Here is an 18,078-nt window from a genome sequence, read left to right as displayed (position 1 = left end):
TACCTGGAAGGAGTTAAAAAGCATCTCGTAGTGCATCTGGATGAGCCAGGGGACTCCTGACACCTCTGTGTACGGCATGGCGTTGAATATGATGTAGTGGACACCAAACAGGGGCATCAGCACCAACGTGGACTTCAACAATTTTCTGTAACAGTATAATATATTATTTAAAATCTTATTTTGGAATGCTAGTTCATCCAAACAAGCAATTTGTAGACTTTCACCTTTGATTAGAAAAAAACTTTTAATATTTTACACATTTCTATACAATTTGAGACTTTAAAAATAGATATATATTACTGCTCATTCAAAACAATAACTGATTGAATTGTCTATAATGATAATAATCATTAGTTGCAGCCTTTCATGACGGTAAAGATTCATTATTATGCACAACAACAATCTGGAACCTGTCTTATGATTGAAATGAAATTTAAGCTAATATATTCATGGTATCATTACAATGACAGTGATGCAGGTTACATGCACATTAGATGAGGATTGAATTGAGATGAGCATTTTAATAGTCATCATTTTGCACAGCTCTAGCTGTATCTGTACCTGTACTGTTGTCTTGTGTCACATCGTCCAGCGTTTGTCTCTCGTAGTTTAGTTGCCAACACTCTAATGATGTTCAGAAATAGCATGAAATTAACCTGAAGAGAAAATAGAAGCACAATGATATAACTGAATGTCAATGCCAGGACACATGCAGGTGCGGCCAAACTGTGTCATTTCTTGCGCAGTAGGAGAAAAGAGTGAGCTGCGACCTTGTACTCACCACGACAGCTGCCAGGATAGGCACTTGGTAAATCCATTTCAAATTGCCTGCACTTAAGTCCCAACACCTGCAGCAACAAAACAAGGATCAGCAAAGATAAGTGAAGATCGAGGCCTTCAGATACCACTACTCCATCTTTCCCCTCCTTTTGCTTTTTTCTGAGCAACACATACAAATATCACATTAACCTATTTCCTAGGGTTGCCCCCTGAATGTCAAAGATTCAAATGAGCAGTCGCAAACTCCTCAATTGAATGAGATTCTCCAAGTCAAGCATCGAAAAAGAAATTGTGTCAGTCAGTCTGAAGCTGCTTCTGGGGCTCCTCTCTTTCACTCTGCTCTGTGGAGTAAAATTATTCTATGACGTCAAGTTGTCCTGTTTGCTTAATATCTGCAGTAGGTGTACAACTCCCTGTCGGCAAGAGCCAAGGGGCGAGTGTCAGAAAACAAATCATCAAATGTTCGCTTTGAAGCATCAAGTCTGATTTGACCATTCAGAAAATATTTTTTTTAATGAGCCATCTATTACCACTGCACTTAAGAAAAACACTCCATCAAGTTTTAGAGCTTTTGCAGTTTTTCTGTTATTAGAGGAAAAGCATAAATAGTGCTTGCTGTAACTCAATTTTAACCAGTACGGCAACTAGTCGACATGTTTGGCTTTTAGCCAAATGTCCACCATGACTTCTTACTCCATACTACCTATTACTGTTGAATGCACACAACACAGCTGTGGTTATTATCACGCTCCGTTTGTTTCCTGGCCAAAAAAAGCCTTAAAGGAGACAGAAATGTCCTGCTGCTCTCCTGCAGCTGCTGGAGGAGATGGGTATGGTGCACACAAGCTGTGCCCATAAAGAAGCTGACGGGGAATCAATTTTATTTTACTCCGCTTTCAACCCTGACATCAATCTTTACAAAAACACCTTTGAGAGTCAGGAATTGTGAAGAAACATTGTTTTTAAAATGATCTTCAAACGTAATAATTTAAGCCTTAAACCTGGAAAAATCAACTTTACTTGCAACTTTGATTACACCTGCCCTCTTTCCCTCAAGAGCATGACCTTCATATTTCTGCATGAAAGTTTAACCAGAATAACACCTACATTATTCATACACATCACTCACTCTGTATCTGCAAACGTGGCTCTCACAGTTGCCCAAACTGTCACAAACATTGCTGGTACTCCTGAAAAATAAACATAAAAACACATATATTACAATTGCTTTGAAAAAATTGCATCACTATAAGAAAATACATAATTCCAAACTCAAAGTCCAAAACTTGCTATGCAGGTAGAACCTGGGTAGCACAGCATCCACATTGTATGCGCTGTGCTTATGTAAGTTATACGCACAGTGTGTACAATGCAGGAACTGTAAAGCCCATATTCAAGCATGTGTGTCTTTACACAGTTTCCACTGATGGCGAGCCTATTTCAAACATTTGAATATTATATATAAGATTCAAAATTGCATGTTATTAAGCCTACTAATCATATTTTAATCACATGCACACAGAATGTAAATGAAGCAGCACTCACCCCAGCCAATCAGAGTGAATCCCCACAGATACTTTCTGTCTGAGAAGAAGGTCATAAAAATGAGGCTATGGAGATACAGGCCCTCAACAAGGATCCAGTAGTAATTGGTCGCAAGAAAGTACATGAACAAGGTCACCACCACCTTGCAGCCAATCTATAGACAAAGCAGACAAGAAGAAATATTGGTGATCAAACTGTTTCTTTATAATCTTCCACTCGTGCTATTACATTAACTGATGCTGATGCTGTTTGCAGACAGGAGCTGCAGAGCGAAGCAAAGCTTAACTTGAGAATTCAACACTCGTAAATAATATCTCAACAAATGAGCAAATATAAGATATATAAGATATAAATATATATATATATATATATATATATATATATATATATATATATATATATATATATATATATATATAAGACAAGCAATGAGGAAAAGTATTATGGTTCCCTTTAATTGTGTTTTCGACCGTGTGAATTTCTCCTGGGCCCTGTGACATTTCATCTTACCATGTCTGATTTGAAGGGTGATATTAATCTTGTTAGTATTATGTGCTATTGTATTGACAGAGTGTGTGGAGGCCTCAGAACAACATAATGATTTATGGGCTTCGAATCCATCAATTCTGCTCCAGTTTGTCAACCTCCACATCTTTATCAAGCTTCATATATTGCTGGTGTATGGTCACAATATGATTATTAGACCCTGTGCTGAATACCAGTCTCACTGTTTGTATTCTAGCACTGATAAATCAGGGGGTTTGACCCAGGGCAGCCTTATACTCCGACTTTAATCTGACTTCCACGTGTTTATTAAAGGTCTGTGAATATTTTGGTTGCTATAAATATTTCAGTTTTTTCCAGGAGTAAAGTGTATTCAGAAAGTTGCTGATTAATACAGAAGCTTTGTCGCAAATCCTGTTTTGTGCTGTGTGACTCCTCAAAATAGACTCCCTGAAATACAGCCAGACATAAAAGACAATGTGGAATCAGATGTTGATCACATTATGACATATACACATAAGTCACCAAATTAAGGAAATGTGCAAATGTGAAGGCTGATAATGAAAACCTACTTTTAGAGCCTATAATGCTGTCAACTCTATCCATCCATCTATAAGCTATGATGCCAATCCTTGGAGGACGTGGTGAGGGGGACATTGGGTGAGAGGTGGGGGAGACCCTGGAGAGGTTTCACGTCCATGACAGGGCTGACACATAAGACACATTCACACCTACGGGCAGTTTTGAGTTTCCAATTAACCTGTTGTAAAACTAAACCTGGGACCTTCAACCTCATCCTCAAGGGTCATTGGGTGAGAAGTGGGCTCCACTCTGGAAAAGTCACTGGTCTATAACATCTTTATGTCCACTTTAAAAGTCTTTTTTTGAATATATCTGCATTCATTTTTGTTTGTTTGTGTAAGTCAATTCAAGAGAGCCGTGGGATAAAAGTGTCCACTAAATACGTTACACAAATTGTTTGTTTGCATATTAAAGCATGCATGAACAGTACCTAGTCTTCACCCAGGGAAAGCCAGGTACTGGTCTAGTAAAAACTTGGCATGGTGACAGGCGGTGCAGTTTATTTGCTCCTGCGCAAAATACCACTTACCACAAAATTGCACTAAAAATCTAATGATCTGTGCACATAATGCCATCAGACCTTGATTATTCTTAGAAAAAGATTATTAGCTATACTGAGTAATCTGTGCAATAGTCAAAACATAAATATAGAATGTTACTTGCAAGAAATGCAAATGGACCTGGTTTTAGACACTTGAAGAGCAAGCGAGGAAGCTAAATTCATTTAGTGTGTATAAAAATAACACAATAAAGTAGTAGCTAGAATGGCACTAAAAAGAGCACATACCTCAGCCTAGGCCTAACAGTCACATTAAATTCAATCAAGCTGCAACCAAAATTTCACACACTCATAAAAATCAGTCCCTTAGATGTGCCCGGTTGTTTCTTTCATCAAGATCCATGAATTATTCCGTGCAGTGAAAACGTCATATAACAAAAAATCTCACAATGTTTAAGGATCTGCCAAGTTAGTTTGTGTGTAATCTTGCTCACAAACAAACCAAAAGACAAACAGACAAGGGTGAAATAACACAAAGGTTTCACCACTGAACAGCACAATGTGAGACAAAGTAAATGGGTCTTCAGAGTGTCAGAGCCACGACATTAAAATTCCAAACCTTCTGTTTGAGCTGAGCATTAGGGACGACTGGTGAGCCCTGGTCAAAGGACAGCGGGCATGTCCTTATATTACCTGCTTGTACTACGTGGATGGTGCATGTCAGAGATGAATCCAGGTAGCTGCACAGCTCTATACGTCCAAACAGGCCCTATAATATTAATCTTGAACTTGAAGGGAAGCCAATAAAAAGATGATAAGATGGTGTGAAGTGAGAAGTCCTGCTGGACATCATTAACAGTCTGGCGGTAGCGTTCTTGACCATTTGTAGACGTTCCACAGACAACTTGCCAATACCGGTGAAGAAAGGCATCACCTTTCATCCCCTAAGCTTCCTGGTGAAAACGTTTTAATTACCTACAACCAAGGCCAGTTGCCCTCAACCTGCACACAGACTGATTCCCCGTCAAAGAAGGAGTTCAGAGTGGTTTTCCTTGTCTTTGTTCAAGATTCATAGTGCTTTATGTTGACCCCATACATGCTGTAAGCATGTTCCAGCCGTGTCGGCGTACTTACAAACTGTGTTTTGTTGGCTGGTGGAGCCTCGGTGATGGACTTGAGGTCTTCCACTGTGACTCTTTCCATGTTCTCTAAGGCTGATCCAGAGTAGAGCACAATGTCTTTCACGAAAATACTTATGGCTCTCAGCATGTAGGACACGAATAGGTGCATATGGATGTAGTTCCTGGTGCAGTGTAAGCGTCTGGGGAGAAAACACACGAGACGCAAGGTCAAAAGATAGATCTGCTGTGTTTTGTGTGTGTTTGTGTGGGCTGGCACACTTTAATGTGTAAGTATTTTCACAAACACATGCACATACACACACACACAAATAATACTCATCCTAATCGGAGCCAGCTGAATTCCACGCTGACTGAAACACATTCTTGAGATTTAGGGGCTTGAAACGTACAAATATTGAAATGCGCCGCTCAAATTGAGCTGTAAAAACAAAATTGCAAGCATGTGTTGGGAAAAGCCATGCAAATTTCCTCCCAGACAAGCGCACGTTTATCTGTCAAGATTCCTCCCTAAACATCCTGTTTGAGAGTTCCCCGTGGAATCGGCTTGAGGTCAGGCTCCTGTATTGGAACCAAGCCTCTGGATCAATAGCCACAAAGGTTACCTCATTAAGTTAGTCAATTAAAATATTTATAGTGAATTCAATAAGTTTTTACTGCATCACAAAAGAGACATTGAGCAAGAATATTCTGAAATTTAAAAAAAATCACTTGATATTATCACTCTGTATCTAATAGCAACTATTCAAGCATCAATAATGAGCTAAATGTTTGATGGGCTACCCTCAGAGAACTATTGATTTAGGAGCAGCAGGCAAAGACTAATCTAGTGTACATTTCCCTAGTGAAAAATACTGAACAGGACTGCTAATGTGAAATATTGCTTTTCTCCCCCTTGAAAACATTTATGAGCTCCCCTGTCTAAAAGCTGACATGTTGAAGGGGAGACACGGCTGGAGTGCTCCGCAGCACAGAGCCAGAATGTCAGATGGGCCCCTGGGATAACTTATTAAACTCATTTGGCCCGTGGATTTCCTGGTGCCAGTTGGGAGCGTTCCTAAAGCCGTCTGACTGCCTGCCTGTACAGTAAGTCAAGCTGGTGGGAACATTGGTAAACAGCGTCTTTACATTAATTCCCTGATACTCCCTGTGCTCACCAAATATGCAAATAATGACAAATCTGCACTGCATTAATAAGCTGGGAAGAAAAAAATCCTTATATTTGACTGGATTCTTCACATTTTCAAGCAACTTATCTACTTTACATATTTCAGTGGTGGAGAAGTGGAAATTAGTGCACACTTTGTAGCTGGAGAGCTGCACTCGGTCTAAGGTTGGTGGCCTTACAAAATCAATACCCAAGCTTTGGCTGTTTGTTGCCGAAATTGAAAACAGCATGAAAACAACAAGGAACCTAAATGTCGGACAATGAGGCATGCATTACGCCTGAAGGCGGACAAATCCTAGTCTGTTAAATGTCAAAGAAAGAGTCAAAGGTAAAGTCTGATACAGTTTGCTCGCTTCATGTTGTTTGCCGTGACGTGAAATATAATACACCAAACAGCGGGGGAGCGTTTCATGATTTCATGATAAAGTCTCCATCAAGAAATGAATACCCTCTCTGCTTGTGTTTATGACACATAGAATGGCATGGTGGGAAAATGGGGTTCAGCCTGCAACCGTGCCATTAAATATTTAAAGTCCCTGCTGTCAACCCCTCTGCTATTGCTCTCAACTTAATTTCTGACCCTGTGTCCGTATCACTCTCTCTCTAGAGAGAGCCTGTGTGGTTGAAATGATTGATCAAACAAAGCAGCATCGACTCACCGGAAATATCCCAAGATGACAACAGCCACCATGAGCGATCCCAGAGAAATGGAGTAGCCCACTGTGTAGATGAGATACAGACGGTGGAAGACCTCCTGTTGGAAGAGGAAGTGGATAGAATGTCAACAGGGCAGCAAATGGATAATCAGATGCATTAAGACAGAAGGGACTACAGCATGTTCTCCCCTTACTGTGGTACACTGCAGGTTTTACTGCAAATTACTGCAGTTAAAAACCCAGCTACTGTTAAAACCACCATGTCTTCTTTAGACAGACCTGCACCCACTGAGATCTGTCTATATGAGACAAAAACACTCTGGCTAGTTTGTATTTCTGTTACATGGTGCCCCTGCAAAACAATGTCAGTTAAAACGTACATAACATTTGCACATTAGAAGTTCAGCACTGTCTTTAAATTGGAAAATTCAATGCAAAGAAAATGCCAATGAGTGATTGCATGGTCTAAATCTTCATCAGAACGGCCATTTGTCGCACATGTCGCTTCACATGTCGCTTCCCCCAAATGAAATTGTTTCCTATAGTAAATTTGATTTTGAAAGTAGATGGGGAGGAGAACGCTGGCTGAAATAGAAATTGGGTCATATCCAACTAGAAAAAACTATAAATAGTAACAGGTAAACACACAGCATTGAAGTATTTCTCTTTTCTCACCTAGATCTTAATTTGAAGAAATGCCAACAATAAGCATCTATCTGGAAAAACTCATTTCCTATCTAATAGCCTATACCTGTTATTGTCATGGATGAAGTTTAGGAGGCTTCAGCTACAAAGAAATACAGAATAACTTATGGAAACAATGTCTGAGAGGAGAGAGGGGCCAGGTGGAGCAGTTTTATCTGCTAACAACAAGCTGGTGCCCAAGGACAATGTGAAGGAAGCCACTGACGAAGAGCTCCATGTGATGGAACCAAATACCACACTGCTGTTATCATTTAGCATCGGCATCCAGTGCCGGAGAAATGGGTGTTTAAGTTGTGGTGGTGGTCTGTGGTGTGGCAGATCTGCTGGGGGGGGGGGGGCTTTCGATCATGCATATGTATTGGTCATTAACTGCTGTCTCACAGGAGCCCATCAACATAAACATCTGAAGTCAGAGAGAAATTGAGGGGCGCCGTTATTAAGTGTATGACCACATCCTCCACACCACAGTCGAGAAGAGGGGAAAACGTATGTGGGACACCTGATATTTGTGAAACTTACAAATCAGAATGGAAGAAAGGGTCTTTGTTTAATATATTTATAGATATATTATTGTTCTGTAAGGATAAGTTAATTTGAAATTTATTTATTTACTTATTTTATTCTTTCTTTTTGTATGTGTAGGGATAAGATGTACGTGTTTGTGAAAAGAGGGATGAGCCAAATGCATTGAAATGTCACAGAAATACTGTGTGTTCATGTATGTATGTAAAGTTTCATGGCAAAATAAGAACATAACTATGTCAGTGAAAAGGCTCAAGTCTGCTGATTTTGATCACCCAATATATAGGCTGGGCTCTGGAAAAGAAATCAAACTCCCACAGCCTGATGTGATATCACTGTGTGGTGCACTTCCAACTGACCACAAACCCATCAAACACCTTGAGGACACCTGGGACATGTCGAACCTCCGACTGTGCCCCAGGTTTTTTATCTCAAACCATCCACCTCAGCCATGACCTCATGACTGAATTGGAGCAAATCTCTGCAGCAAGTTTTCAGATTTTCTTTGCAAATCCAGAGAGGTGAGGCAGTTTTTCAGTTGGTATCGAAAGTACTTGAGTGTAATGTTTGGGTGTTTCCAAACCTTTGGCCATGTAATATATATCAATTTAAAATAAATACATTTAAAGCTCCATTATTCAAAAAAAGACCCCAACATGTCGCAGAGTCGGTGGGTTTAAATTGCTTCTTATTTTCTGGTAATTGGAAGCTGGATACGAGGTTGACTCCCATTTGTCTTGTTCTTCATTTTCCCTGAATTACATGCTTTCAGGCAAGTTTCGCAATTTGCACTCAAGACTTATGTGACACTACTGTTTTCAGTTTACGTTTAAATGGACATTTAGCTAATTGCGGCTTCACATTATTACAAAGGAGACACATTTCTGTCCTCTGTCATTATCTCCCTCTCATCGTCTCAACATTTCATTAAATATGATTAAAGTTTATTCACACTGTACATTACTGAGAAGGCGAGTCAAACATGTGTAACACACTGAAATTGCGGTGTAAAGTGTTGCAATCGTTGCCTAAAAGGCTGTAATCGTGCGACAATCCAGTCAGGAGAAGAATTCACAGAGGCTATCGCTCTTTATTATCGTGAAAAATGAAGCTGTAACTCTGTCAATTAGTGTGTAAATGGTAATGAGGCCGACCTCACCTTTTCATGGCTGTGGTTGTAATGGTAGAGGAATTTTGCACATTCGTTATAATTGGCCCACGTCTTGTTGATAGTAGCCAACTCCCACGTTCCGTTGTCATCACACCGACGATATGCTAGTCCTGGACATCAAGCAGAAATGGATTAATTACAAAGTTTGCCAGCACAGTCAGTAACTCATCATCAGCTTCTTTTTCATTTAAACAATCATAATTTTTTATAAATCACAAAGAGACGTTTCAGAAGGAGCCCGGGTTTTTCTTGTGTGTACTTTACAGTCGTATCCGATGCCTGGTGCCCTTTCACCAACTGAATGAGCTTCAGGACCACGACTGCCGGCTGCATCCAGGGCCACACTCACCTTTATGGTTGAAGTCGTAGATATACTCCGGACAGGCGGTGGATATGAGCTTCCCCGGAGGCCCTTCAGGCCAACAAACGATGCCATCCCATTCTGGTGAGCAGAAACCATCTGCAGAGACAAGAGCAGAGGCTGACTTTTAAAAATAGAGCCACAGAGAATCGTTCACGCTCGATGTCAGCATCACATGGCCGCAGGCATTTACGACAGCAAGACAATACGTTTTAAAGGATCCTCTTGTCCTTTAAAAAACTAGGCCAGTTGCATGAACTTTACACATGTATGTAAATCAGCACCGCAGAGCAACCTTGTAATGTATGTTTTGTTTGAAGACGTACGCACGGGTCCACTCCCCCTCCACTGTTATATAATTAAGACTTGACAATTCCCACAATGCTAATAACAAGTTGTGTGTTGATTGTTTGTTCATTACAAGTTGTTTGTTGCCTGGAGCTGATCTCCACACTGACTTCATTGTTGATGACATCACACTATTTTTATGATTGTATGGATGTCATTTAAATTACTCCCTGCAACACTGGCTGCATTGTTGTAGCCCATCTAGTCTATTACTGCAAAATAAAAAAAGTGCTGAGAGTTATACAGCTTTTCTTTGCGGTTGTTTACGACCCACATCAAATGTAACTTAATCAAGAATTGTGCACTCTAGGAAATGTCATAGAACTGAAAGAAAAAATAAATTGTTCATCCGGCAATCTTTAAAAGTCTGAGTGTGAGTTTCGTTTGAGAAACAGAAGAAATTCAATTTAAAATAACATAAAAAAGAAAAGAGCTACTCTTAGGAATTAAGACGCTAGATTGATACAATATAAGTAATTTTGCTTTGTTAAATAATAATAATAAAATGTTATTATATGGTGCTTTTGAAAAACAGAGTAAAAGATAACTGTAAAAACTGATCAATTAAAAAATTTGTAATAATCCAATTATTTAACCATTAGCAAATTATTACAGCTTTAACCTTAGTGCGGAGCCCTAGTAGTCAACAAATCTATCATCTATCATAAATTACCAGAATATACAACTGTCACAAATAATACGATAAAATAAAATTAATAAAACAAAATAATAATCCATTCATTATCAATATTCCTTATCCTTAAAAAAAACCAATAATAATAATAATAACTTCTAAAATCTCTCGCCAGGTTTTTCAATCCTGACCATGTGAACTCCTTAAAGAAATACAACTTTTACAACATGTTTTAATTACACCTCACATGTTTAGTGTGAAACTATAGGATTGCCTGGTCAAATGAAACTGAAAAGAATTTTCAATTAAAGTTTATAGATGATTTGAGGCCGTGGTGAAGAAAGAGTAGAATGTAAAAATGCAAAGGAACCATCACAGCTTGAACCTCTCACCATTTTCTCCCACTTTCTTGAGATCCCTGCAAGATTGCTGACTGCATGCGTTTTACAGAACATCACAAAAACTTTGCCATCCCTTTTTTCAGTGAGGAATGCGCGCCAAGAGATTTTGTTATAATGCAGCTATACTTGGTTCAGACAAAGAGCTGCAGGTTCAAAGGGAACAGAAAATCTGTTTCGGGGCACAGAACCCCCTAATTGTCAGCTAAACCGTGGCCCTCAGCCCTCAGATAGTGGGAGCGAAATCCCTTTCCCCACAGATTCCTGGCAAAAGCCTCCCTTATGGTTTGGCATTTATGTTGTATTATTGAAAACATCTGCCCCACTTTGACCACTAATAAGTAGCTGAGGATAAAACTAAAACTATCCTCTCTTTGCAGTAGATCCATTATTTTCTCATTCCTGTAATCAAACTTACAAAGAAACATCTGAGGCAATGACGACATGCTTTTTTATTTGCCTGTCACTTGGAGCACAAAATTAAAGAGCAGACTGAGCGGAGCTGACTGATTCCTCAAGATCCCTGTTGGGAGAAAAACAGCGTTTCGTTTTCGAAAATCGCACTGACCACACATCCTGGAAGTAAAAGTAGAATTGCTCTTCACTTTTGCCATAGGTTTTATTACCATAGGACCACCTACTAACAGGCTCAAATTAAACACTGAACACACACACGCATATATAATTTCCCGTAAATTTCTTGACCATGATTTAAATATAAACGTGACTACAAGCGGACTTTGGAATTAGTGATGTCACTGGGGTTTTATTAAATGCCCCCCCCCCACTCATTTGATTCTGACCTGCAGATGTCAAAACACATATTGCACTTTTTTCCTGATACATCCAAGCCTTTATAATGATTGCTGGTGTTATTCTACACCCAGACCGCAAGCTTGAAGTCTGAGCTATTTTCACACTGCAAGGTCTGGGGCATTGAACCCACATCCCTCCACTGTCCTCTCCAGGCAAACCTCAGTGTTTCCCTCAAAGAAAACCTTGTCTCGGCCACGTAATGGAGACTTTTGTGTATTTAAAGCACAAATGAGGAACAAAAACAAATAGATAAAACGCTGAAAGGCAACCGAAACCAAAAGGTTCAGCCTCACGCGGGACCATCTTTTTCAATGAACCCAGAAAGGCACGATCGATTCATTACCCTGAGCAAATCCTATTTCACACTGGTGGTGTTTTAAAATAGTCATCACTCCACATCTCTTATAATAGTTCAGAAAACCACGAGTTTACAGAGCCCAAAAAGGAGGAAAGAAAAACTCTGGGGGTGGTCAGGCAGGACACAGGCAAGACAAACACAGATGTAAAGCCAAAGTCCTGAAAAATGCAAAGTAGCTGCTATTCTCTGATATTACCTCAACCCACAGAGTCAAGGTTTTACCACAACGCACGAAAGAGAAAGAAAAAAAATCCTAAAGTCCTAATGACCACTTCAAGGAAAACGCTTACATGGGTCATCAGAAAGAACAAGTAATGCTTTCCTTGAGCGTTATCTCAAATCTTAAAAGTCTCCATAAATTTGCACGACATCACAGCAAAAACCACAACCCAGATTTTAAATGATTTGCACATTACATAATTACAAACAAACAACCACATGAGACGCTCAAGTTCAAATCAAGTTCAAATGAAGTCAAGTCGAAGCGTTTCAAGTAAAAGAAAAAAAACAACTAATCTCAAATCAAGCATGTTAAACGAGCACATATGTGCTTATCCAGGCAGACGCTGCAAACACACTGGGGACTCTCTTTTTTATTTATTAAGGTAATGTGTTTACACTAATTCCTTCAGCTGTTATGTGATTGAACAGATGTGTGCAACCTTCCAAAAGAGGTCAGGAAACCGCCACCACTCGCAAGATGAGTCATCGGCAACACAATCAGGAGAGCAGGTCAGCTGTTATGCACCGTACCCCCAAAACAGCATCTCACTGAGGGGTCTGAACATCCTCACTGATGTGCGGACAGAGAAACGAGCCCATGGAAGTGTATTTAGTGCCAAGGAGGTTCAGCTTTCATCTGTGTTAGTTTGTTTGTTAGTTAGCAGGATCGATTTCCATTAAATTTCACGCAACAGGAACCCCAACACATTTAGATGCAGATCCGGATCAGGAAGCAGATGGATTTTTAGAGAGATAGCGTTTTTCGACATTTTCCTTCGTTTCACAGAGAATAATTCATGAACCTTAATGAAAAAAAATCAGGCTTAATTAGAGGACTGATATTCATGAGTAGTTGCTATTTGGTGCAGATCCTAATAAAACTCAGTTTTGCACATTCCAAAGTTAAAAATCTACATTTAATTTTGTAAAACGAAGAAAAGCAGATGAAGGTATTCTAGATTGTGTGTTTGAATGTGAATACATAAATATATGTGTAACATGAGATTAAAAGTCACTGTGCAGCTGCAGATGTGCTTGAAGCTGACGGTTGAAGTGTGACAACTACGACACGTCAGGGTGGATCGAGCGTGATGTGGTCAGATGAGCAACACACACTCTCATCTGAAAGAGGCCTAATGTTTGAATGACTGCTCTGATTTTCATTAGCATCTACGGCCGCCCACTAAAAGTGCAGCGTTGTTACATGAACCCTGGACGTCTAACACAAGCTGCCGTTCGGCGCCTGCACTCCTCAATAGTAGCAATTCTGTCATAGTTTCTTAAATCCAATTTCAGATTTGTGGCTTTTTATCAAAACCATGAAGAGTTGGGAAATACCACACAGGGCAAAGTAACAACGGGGAATGGTCAACAAAGGTTTCCTCTGTCCACTGCCTGGAAGTAAACATTTTTAATTATGTGTTTCATTTACAAGGGGGTATCGTCTGGAGGGTCGAGGAATTCGATGCGACCGCAATGCGCTGAGCTTAAAGAGAAAATAATATGATTGGTTTCACTGTGGGATCCAAAAACCTCCTCTGAACAATCAACAGGGAAAATGACAGCAACCGCAATGAGATAGAGTAGATGCTGGTGTCTGCTGGAAAATGGTAGTCCTCAGACACCCATAAATACACAAATACACCCCAGGATCAGCTTCGATCTCAGGCTCTGGAAGCCACAAGGAGGACAAAGGAAACAGAGCAGCATTTAAACTGTGAGAGTACACATTTCACTGCCTGACAACTGCACCACAAAAGGCATTTGACCAAATCAGCAGAAAGTGTGTGAAAACAGACCCAAACATGATGATTCTTTATTTACTTGTTTTTGTTTAATGAATGCCTCAAGAGGGTTCTTTGAGAGTGCTGAGGAGTTTTGCAGCTGATTAGTATCGGGTCTTATAATCAACAATCACATTCCAACAATCCTCCAATCACATTCAATCAGGACAACAAGGCGTTTTTTTACAGTCACGTTCGCTCACTGTGATCATCATGCCGCCGCTGCTGCTTCATATGCTATCTACTCTTACAGTTCCCAGCAAACTACTGTTTGTGCTGATTGATTTCTTCCTCTATCACTCCAGCCTCCTGCTGGTGCTCGTGGCATCCCCCTGCACTGTAAATTATGAGTGTTTCTAATCTGTGTACATGAGGTTCTGTTCTGTGCAGCCCGTGGGGGATTCATTGCACTCTCCACTGAACCTCTCACTCCAGATGGAATTCATTGGGGAACTCCCACAATAGCTGTGCCTATCTGACAAATAAAAGCATTTGGCAGCAATAAGTGGTTCAGTCTCCTTCGATACGTGCATCTGTGACGAATGTTTGTTTAGAAAGAAACCTGTCGCAGGTAGTGGAAAATAACCCTGCTGGAAATCATATATTAGCTAATGAGGAGCGACCTTGCTATTCCATGAGTCTGTTGCCATCTCACGTATCCTTTCAATATTTCAGCATCTCTCAATGACATCTAACAAGCAATTTTGGTCAATATACACAAATGAAGACGGACAGGCTCATGGATTTCATCTGTTTTTCAGCCAATACAAAGATTTGCAACGCAAACACTTTAATCTCTTTGTTATTCTATCACACCGTGAGAAAAAACGAATTCTGGTGGAGAGAACCAAGCCAGCCAGCCCCCTGCTCTCTGGTGATAACACTACGTTTTAGCAAAAACACCTCAAAGGTTCAAAGGTTTTTATTGTCATCTGCACAACAGATACAGCGTACATGTTTGCAATGAAAATCTTAAATCTCAGGCACCTCAAGCAACTCGACATACAAGTGTCATAAAATAAGATAAGAGTAACTAAAAATACAATGACATACACTAGTGCAAATGAAGCAATGAGTAATAGTATAAGATCATCCGAAGGTCAAAGGGCGTGTAATATATATTTAAAAAATGATACTGAAGAAAAAATAGATACAACTCAAATTAAGTTTTTTTTATATAAAGTTAGCAATTGTGGTAATGCAACTTCTTAACTTTAGTTTGAACAAACTAAATTAAGTTGTTTGTTACCAAAGAAGTAAAGTTTCCTCTCATTCCAGGTTAGTGGCTTCATGCTCATCCAAACTGAAACAGAACAAACATCAGATGGGTTCCCAGGGAATTTTGGACGGAAAGTTGTGGGCCTTTGAGAGATCATTTAGATTTGGATCATTTTGACTTTAGTGATCCCCTGATATTTCTTCTAGTGCCACCACATTGTTGTTGCTTGTTGTGGTGAGGGAAATGTCTCTACTGGATGATTTGTTATGATCTGAATCTGGTGCAAGCAGATGTTTTTGGCCCAACACAAAATCCTACAGACATTCCCTTTAGTCTAAACTGCACCTTGGATTAGTACTTATTAGCAAATGTTTGTTTACTATTACGCTAAATTCTGATTATGATAAACATTATACCTGCTACATCAGCATGTTGCTATCGTCATTGTGAACATGTTAGCATGCTTCCATTAGCATCTAGCATTTAGTGCCAAAGCAAAGCCCCACAGAGCCACTCCCATGACTGAAGATTCTGTGTCTTGCATTTTTTACTCACCAGGAACCTTGTGCTTTGACTTGATGTTTCCTTCACACTTCCGTTTGGCTTTGAACAACAGGCCTATCTGTTCCTCTTTTGTGAGCACATCATCTGTGTAGACCTGCAGAAATGGAAAAACACGGGGTTAGGAAGTCAGGGAAATATTGAAGTGTAACTGCAAAGTGCATGATGCATGTTTTGCACCGAAATCCAAACCTCCAACACTAAGCCCCAACAATTACAACATCAAACGGCAACATGATAGTTTCTGATGTGTCCAAAACTGCAGAGAAAACATTTAATTACACATTTGTGGTCCCATCTGGATCTGAAATAAAGATTCTGACTCGGCTCCTCCAGTGAAAATGCATCAGTTGGCCAATATTCAGACACGGTTACGTCTTCACAGCTGCTTCAAACCCTCTAACCGCTCTCTGCATCCCTGGTCATAGTGCTGCAGACAGCAAAATCCAAATCCAGTTTCCTTCAGTAAAATACTCTTCAACAAGTGACATTTTCTCAAATGGAATATGACTGAAAGCAGCGGCCTGGATGTTAAACAGACTGTTCTGTATCTGGAAGGTCAGATTAGATTGTACTTTCAGTTCCCCTGTCAAGACTTTAAGAGCTACGCATCACATCTATAAAAGTTTTAACTGTCTGTTATTTTCCCCTTGAATAAATAATATCAGTTTTACATGTTGTTCATAGTCCTAGTTTGTATGCCTGTGGTTAAATCCTCTGAACGGTCAGTAATCAGACATGACAAAGTTACAACATGGACAAAAACAACATTTTATTCCCAATATTTCCTTACACCTTATGTTTCCTTAGCTTTTGAACATGGTGTTTGACTGTGGCGTGGCAGCTCAGGTGTGGTTTTCCAGTCAGGAGAACATTTTCCATTCTAATAGGTCACACTGACTGGCTCGCTGTTTGCCCACGGATCACTCTTGGGCAATGACAAATGTGACTGTATTGAAAGTGACCGCATTTATTTTCAACAGTGTGACGAGAAAAGTGGAGGAAAAAAAAAAAACAAAGAAAAAATAATCCCTGTGCTAAACCTGAACCACAAATCACCAGGATCTTTACCTTTGCCAAACAGGAGTTTCATGGTGCGTTACGCCAAATGCAATATACATCTACACAATGAACTAAGATGTGGGCTGTGCAGCGGGCCTGGAGAGGTGGCTGAAATAAACCTCCTGTTCTTGGCCTTTTTTTGATTTAATGACGACTTAAATCACAAATCTGGATGTAAAGAAATCTAATTTAGTTTGAAACAAGAAATGTGCTTGTTAAAAAAATCCAGGTTAGTTCCAACATGCATGAGAGGAAAGAAACCAAAAGAGATTGAGCAAAGAGGTTTAATCCATAAACAGGTGAAAAATACTGATGCTGCGAAAAAATGTATCACAGCCATTTGAAATAGGTCAGACAACAAATTAAAATGCAAGATGCACCCAGAGCCTCTGCACCAGCGTCCACAAAGAAAAGGCAGAGGGGAGATATTCTTATTATAATTTAATGACTAGGTTCTGTTCTGTCTAAAACTACTACTAAATGCCACTGATTTGTTTTCTTTATAAATTAATCTGGCAAGCATGATTCATCACTTAATTTCAGATTTTGATAAAAATAAGTAATAAGCATTATCAGAAAAATGCTCTTTAAAGTTAAGGTACTCAGTTGCAGAGGAGCCGTTCGAATATCTGTAATGCAGTAAAAAGTACTCTTGGAGTAGAATAAAGTAGCAGAATCTTGACTTATTCAATTACCCCAGTATATGAAACTTACGTTAGTGTAGCACAAGTACTGCACACATGGCAGTGCATCTATATTTGTGTCACCAGCTGCTACAAATGACATGAGACCCACAAGCTGCAGCAAAGTAAACTTTTGACATTTTCCAGACATTTCCAGCCCTCGATCTCTGCTCCCTATTCTGAAAGAGTATCTGAGGAACTTCTAAATCTGCGCACTGACACATGGAGTCATTTGGGAACCCAGACGTGTATACATTGTCTCTGGTGCGAGTGCGTAATTTTCGTGGACTTGAAATTAAACTGTAAATACCGAGCCGTCATGGCTTCGCTGCACACAAAACCATAATACCTCAGTCCATCA

General features: G+C 39.7%; 1 protein-coding gene across 1 annotated transcript in view; it reads right to left on the bottom strand.

Moving 5' to 3' along the window:
- The window catches only part of pth1r (parathyroid hormone 1 receptor), a 41,546-nt gene that overhangs the window by 3,912 nt on the left and 19,556 nt on the right, over window positions 1-18,078 (bottom strand). The window contains exons 2-11 of the mRNA XM_020102071.2: window positions 15,967-16,069; window positions 9,621-9,731; window positions 9,260-9,381; window positions 6,877-6,971; window positions 5,045-5,231; window positions 2,326-2,479; window positions 1,910-1,970; window positions 782-848; window positions 562-656; window positions 4-145 (exon numbers count right to left, since the gene is read on the bottom strand). Of these exons, the coding sequence (XP_019957630.2) occupies window positions 4-145; window positions 562-656; window positions 782-848; window positions 1,910-1,970; window positions 2,326-2,479; window positions 5,045-5,231; window positions 6,877-6,971; window positions 9,260-9,381; window positions 9,621-9,731; window positions 15,967-16,069 (1,137 nt within the window). The remainder of the gene's footprint in view (window positions 1-3; window positions 146-561; window positions 657-781; window positions 849-1,909; window positions 1,971-2,325; window positions 2,480-5,044; window positions 5,232-6,876; window positions 6,972-9,259; window positions 9,382-9,620; window positions 9,732-15,966; window positions 16,070-18,078) is intronic.

The sequence above is a fragment of the Paralichthys olivaceus genome, chromosome 16, assembly GCF_024713975.1.
Source record: "Paralichthys olivaceus isolate ysfri-2021 chromosome 16, ASM2471397v2, whole genome shotgun sequence".
Lineage (NCBI taxonomy): Eukaryota > Metazoa > Chordata > Actinopteri > Pleuronectiformes > Paralichthyidae > Paralichthys > Paralichthys olivaceus.
The sequence above is the reverse complement of the archived record's forward strand: the minus strand, read 5'-3'. Positions and strand labels throughout refer to the sequence as shown.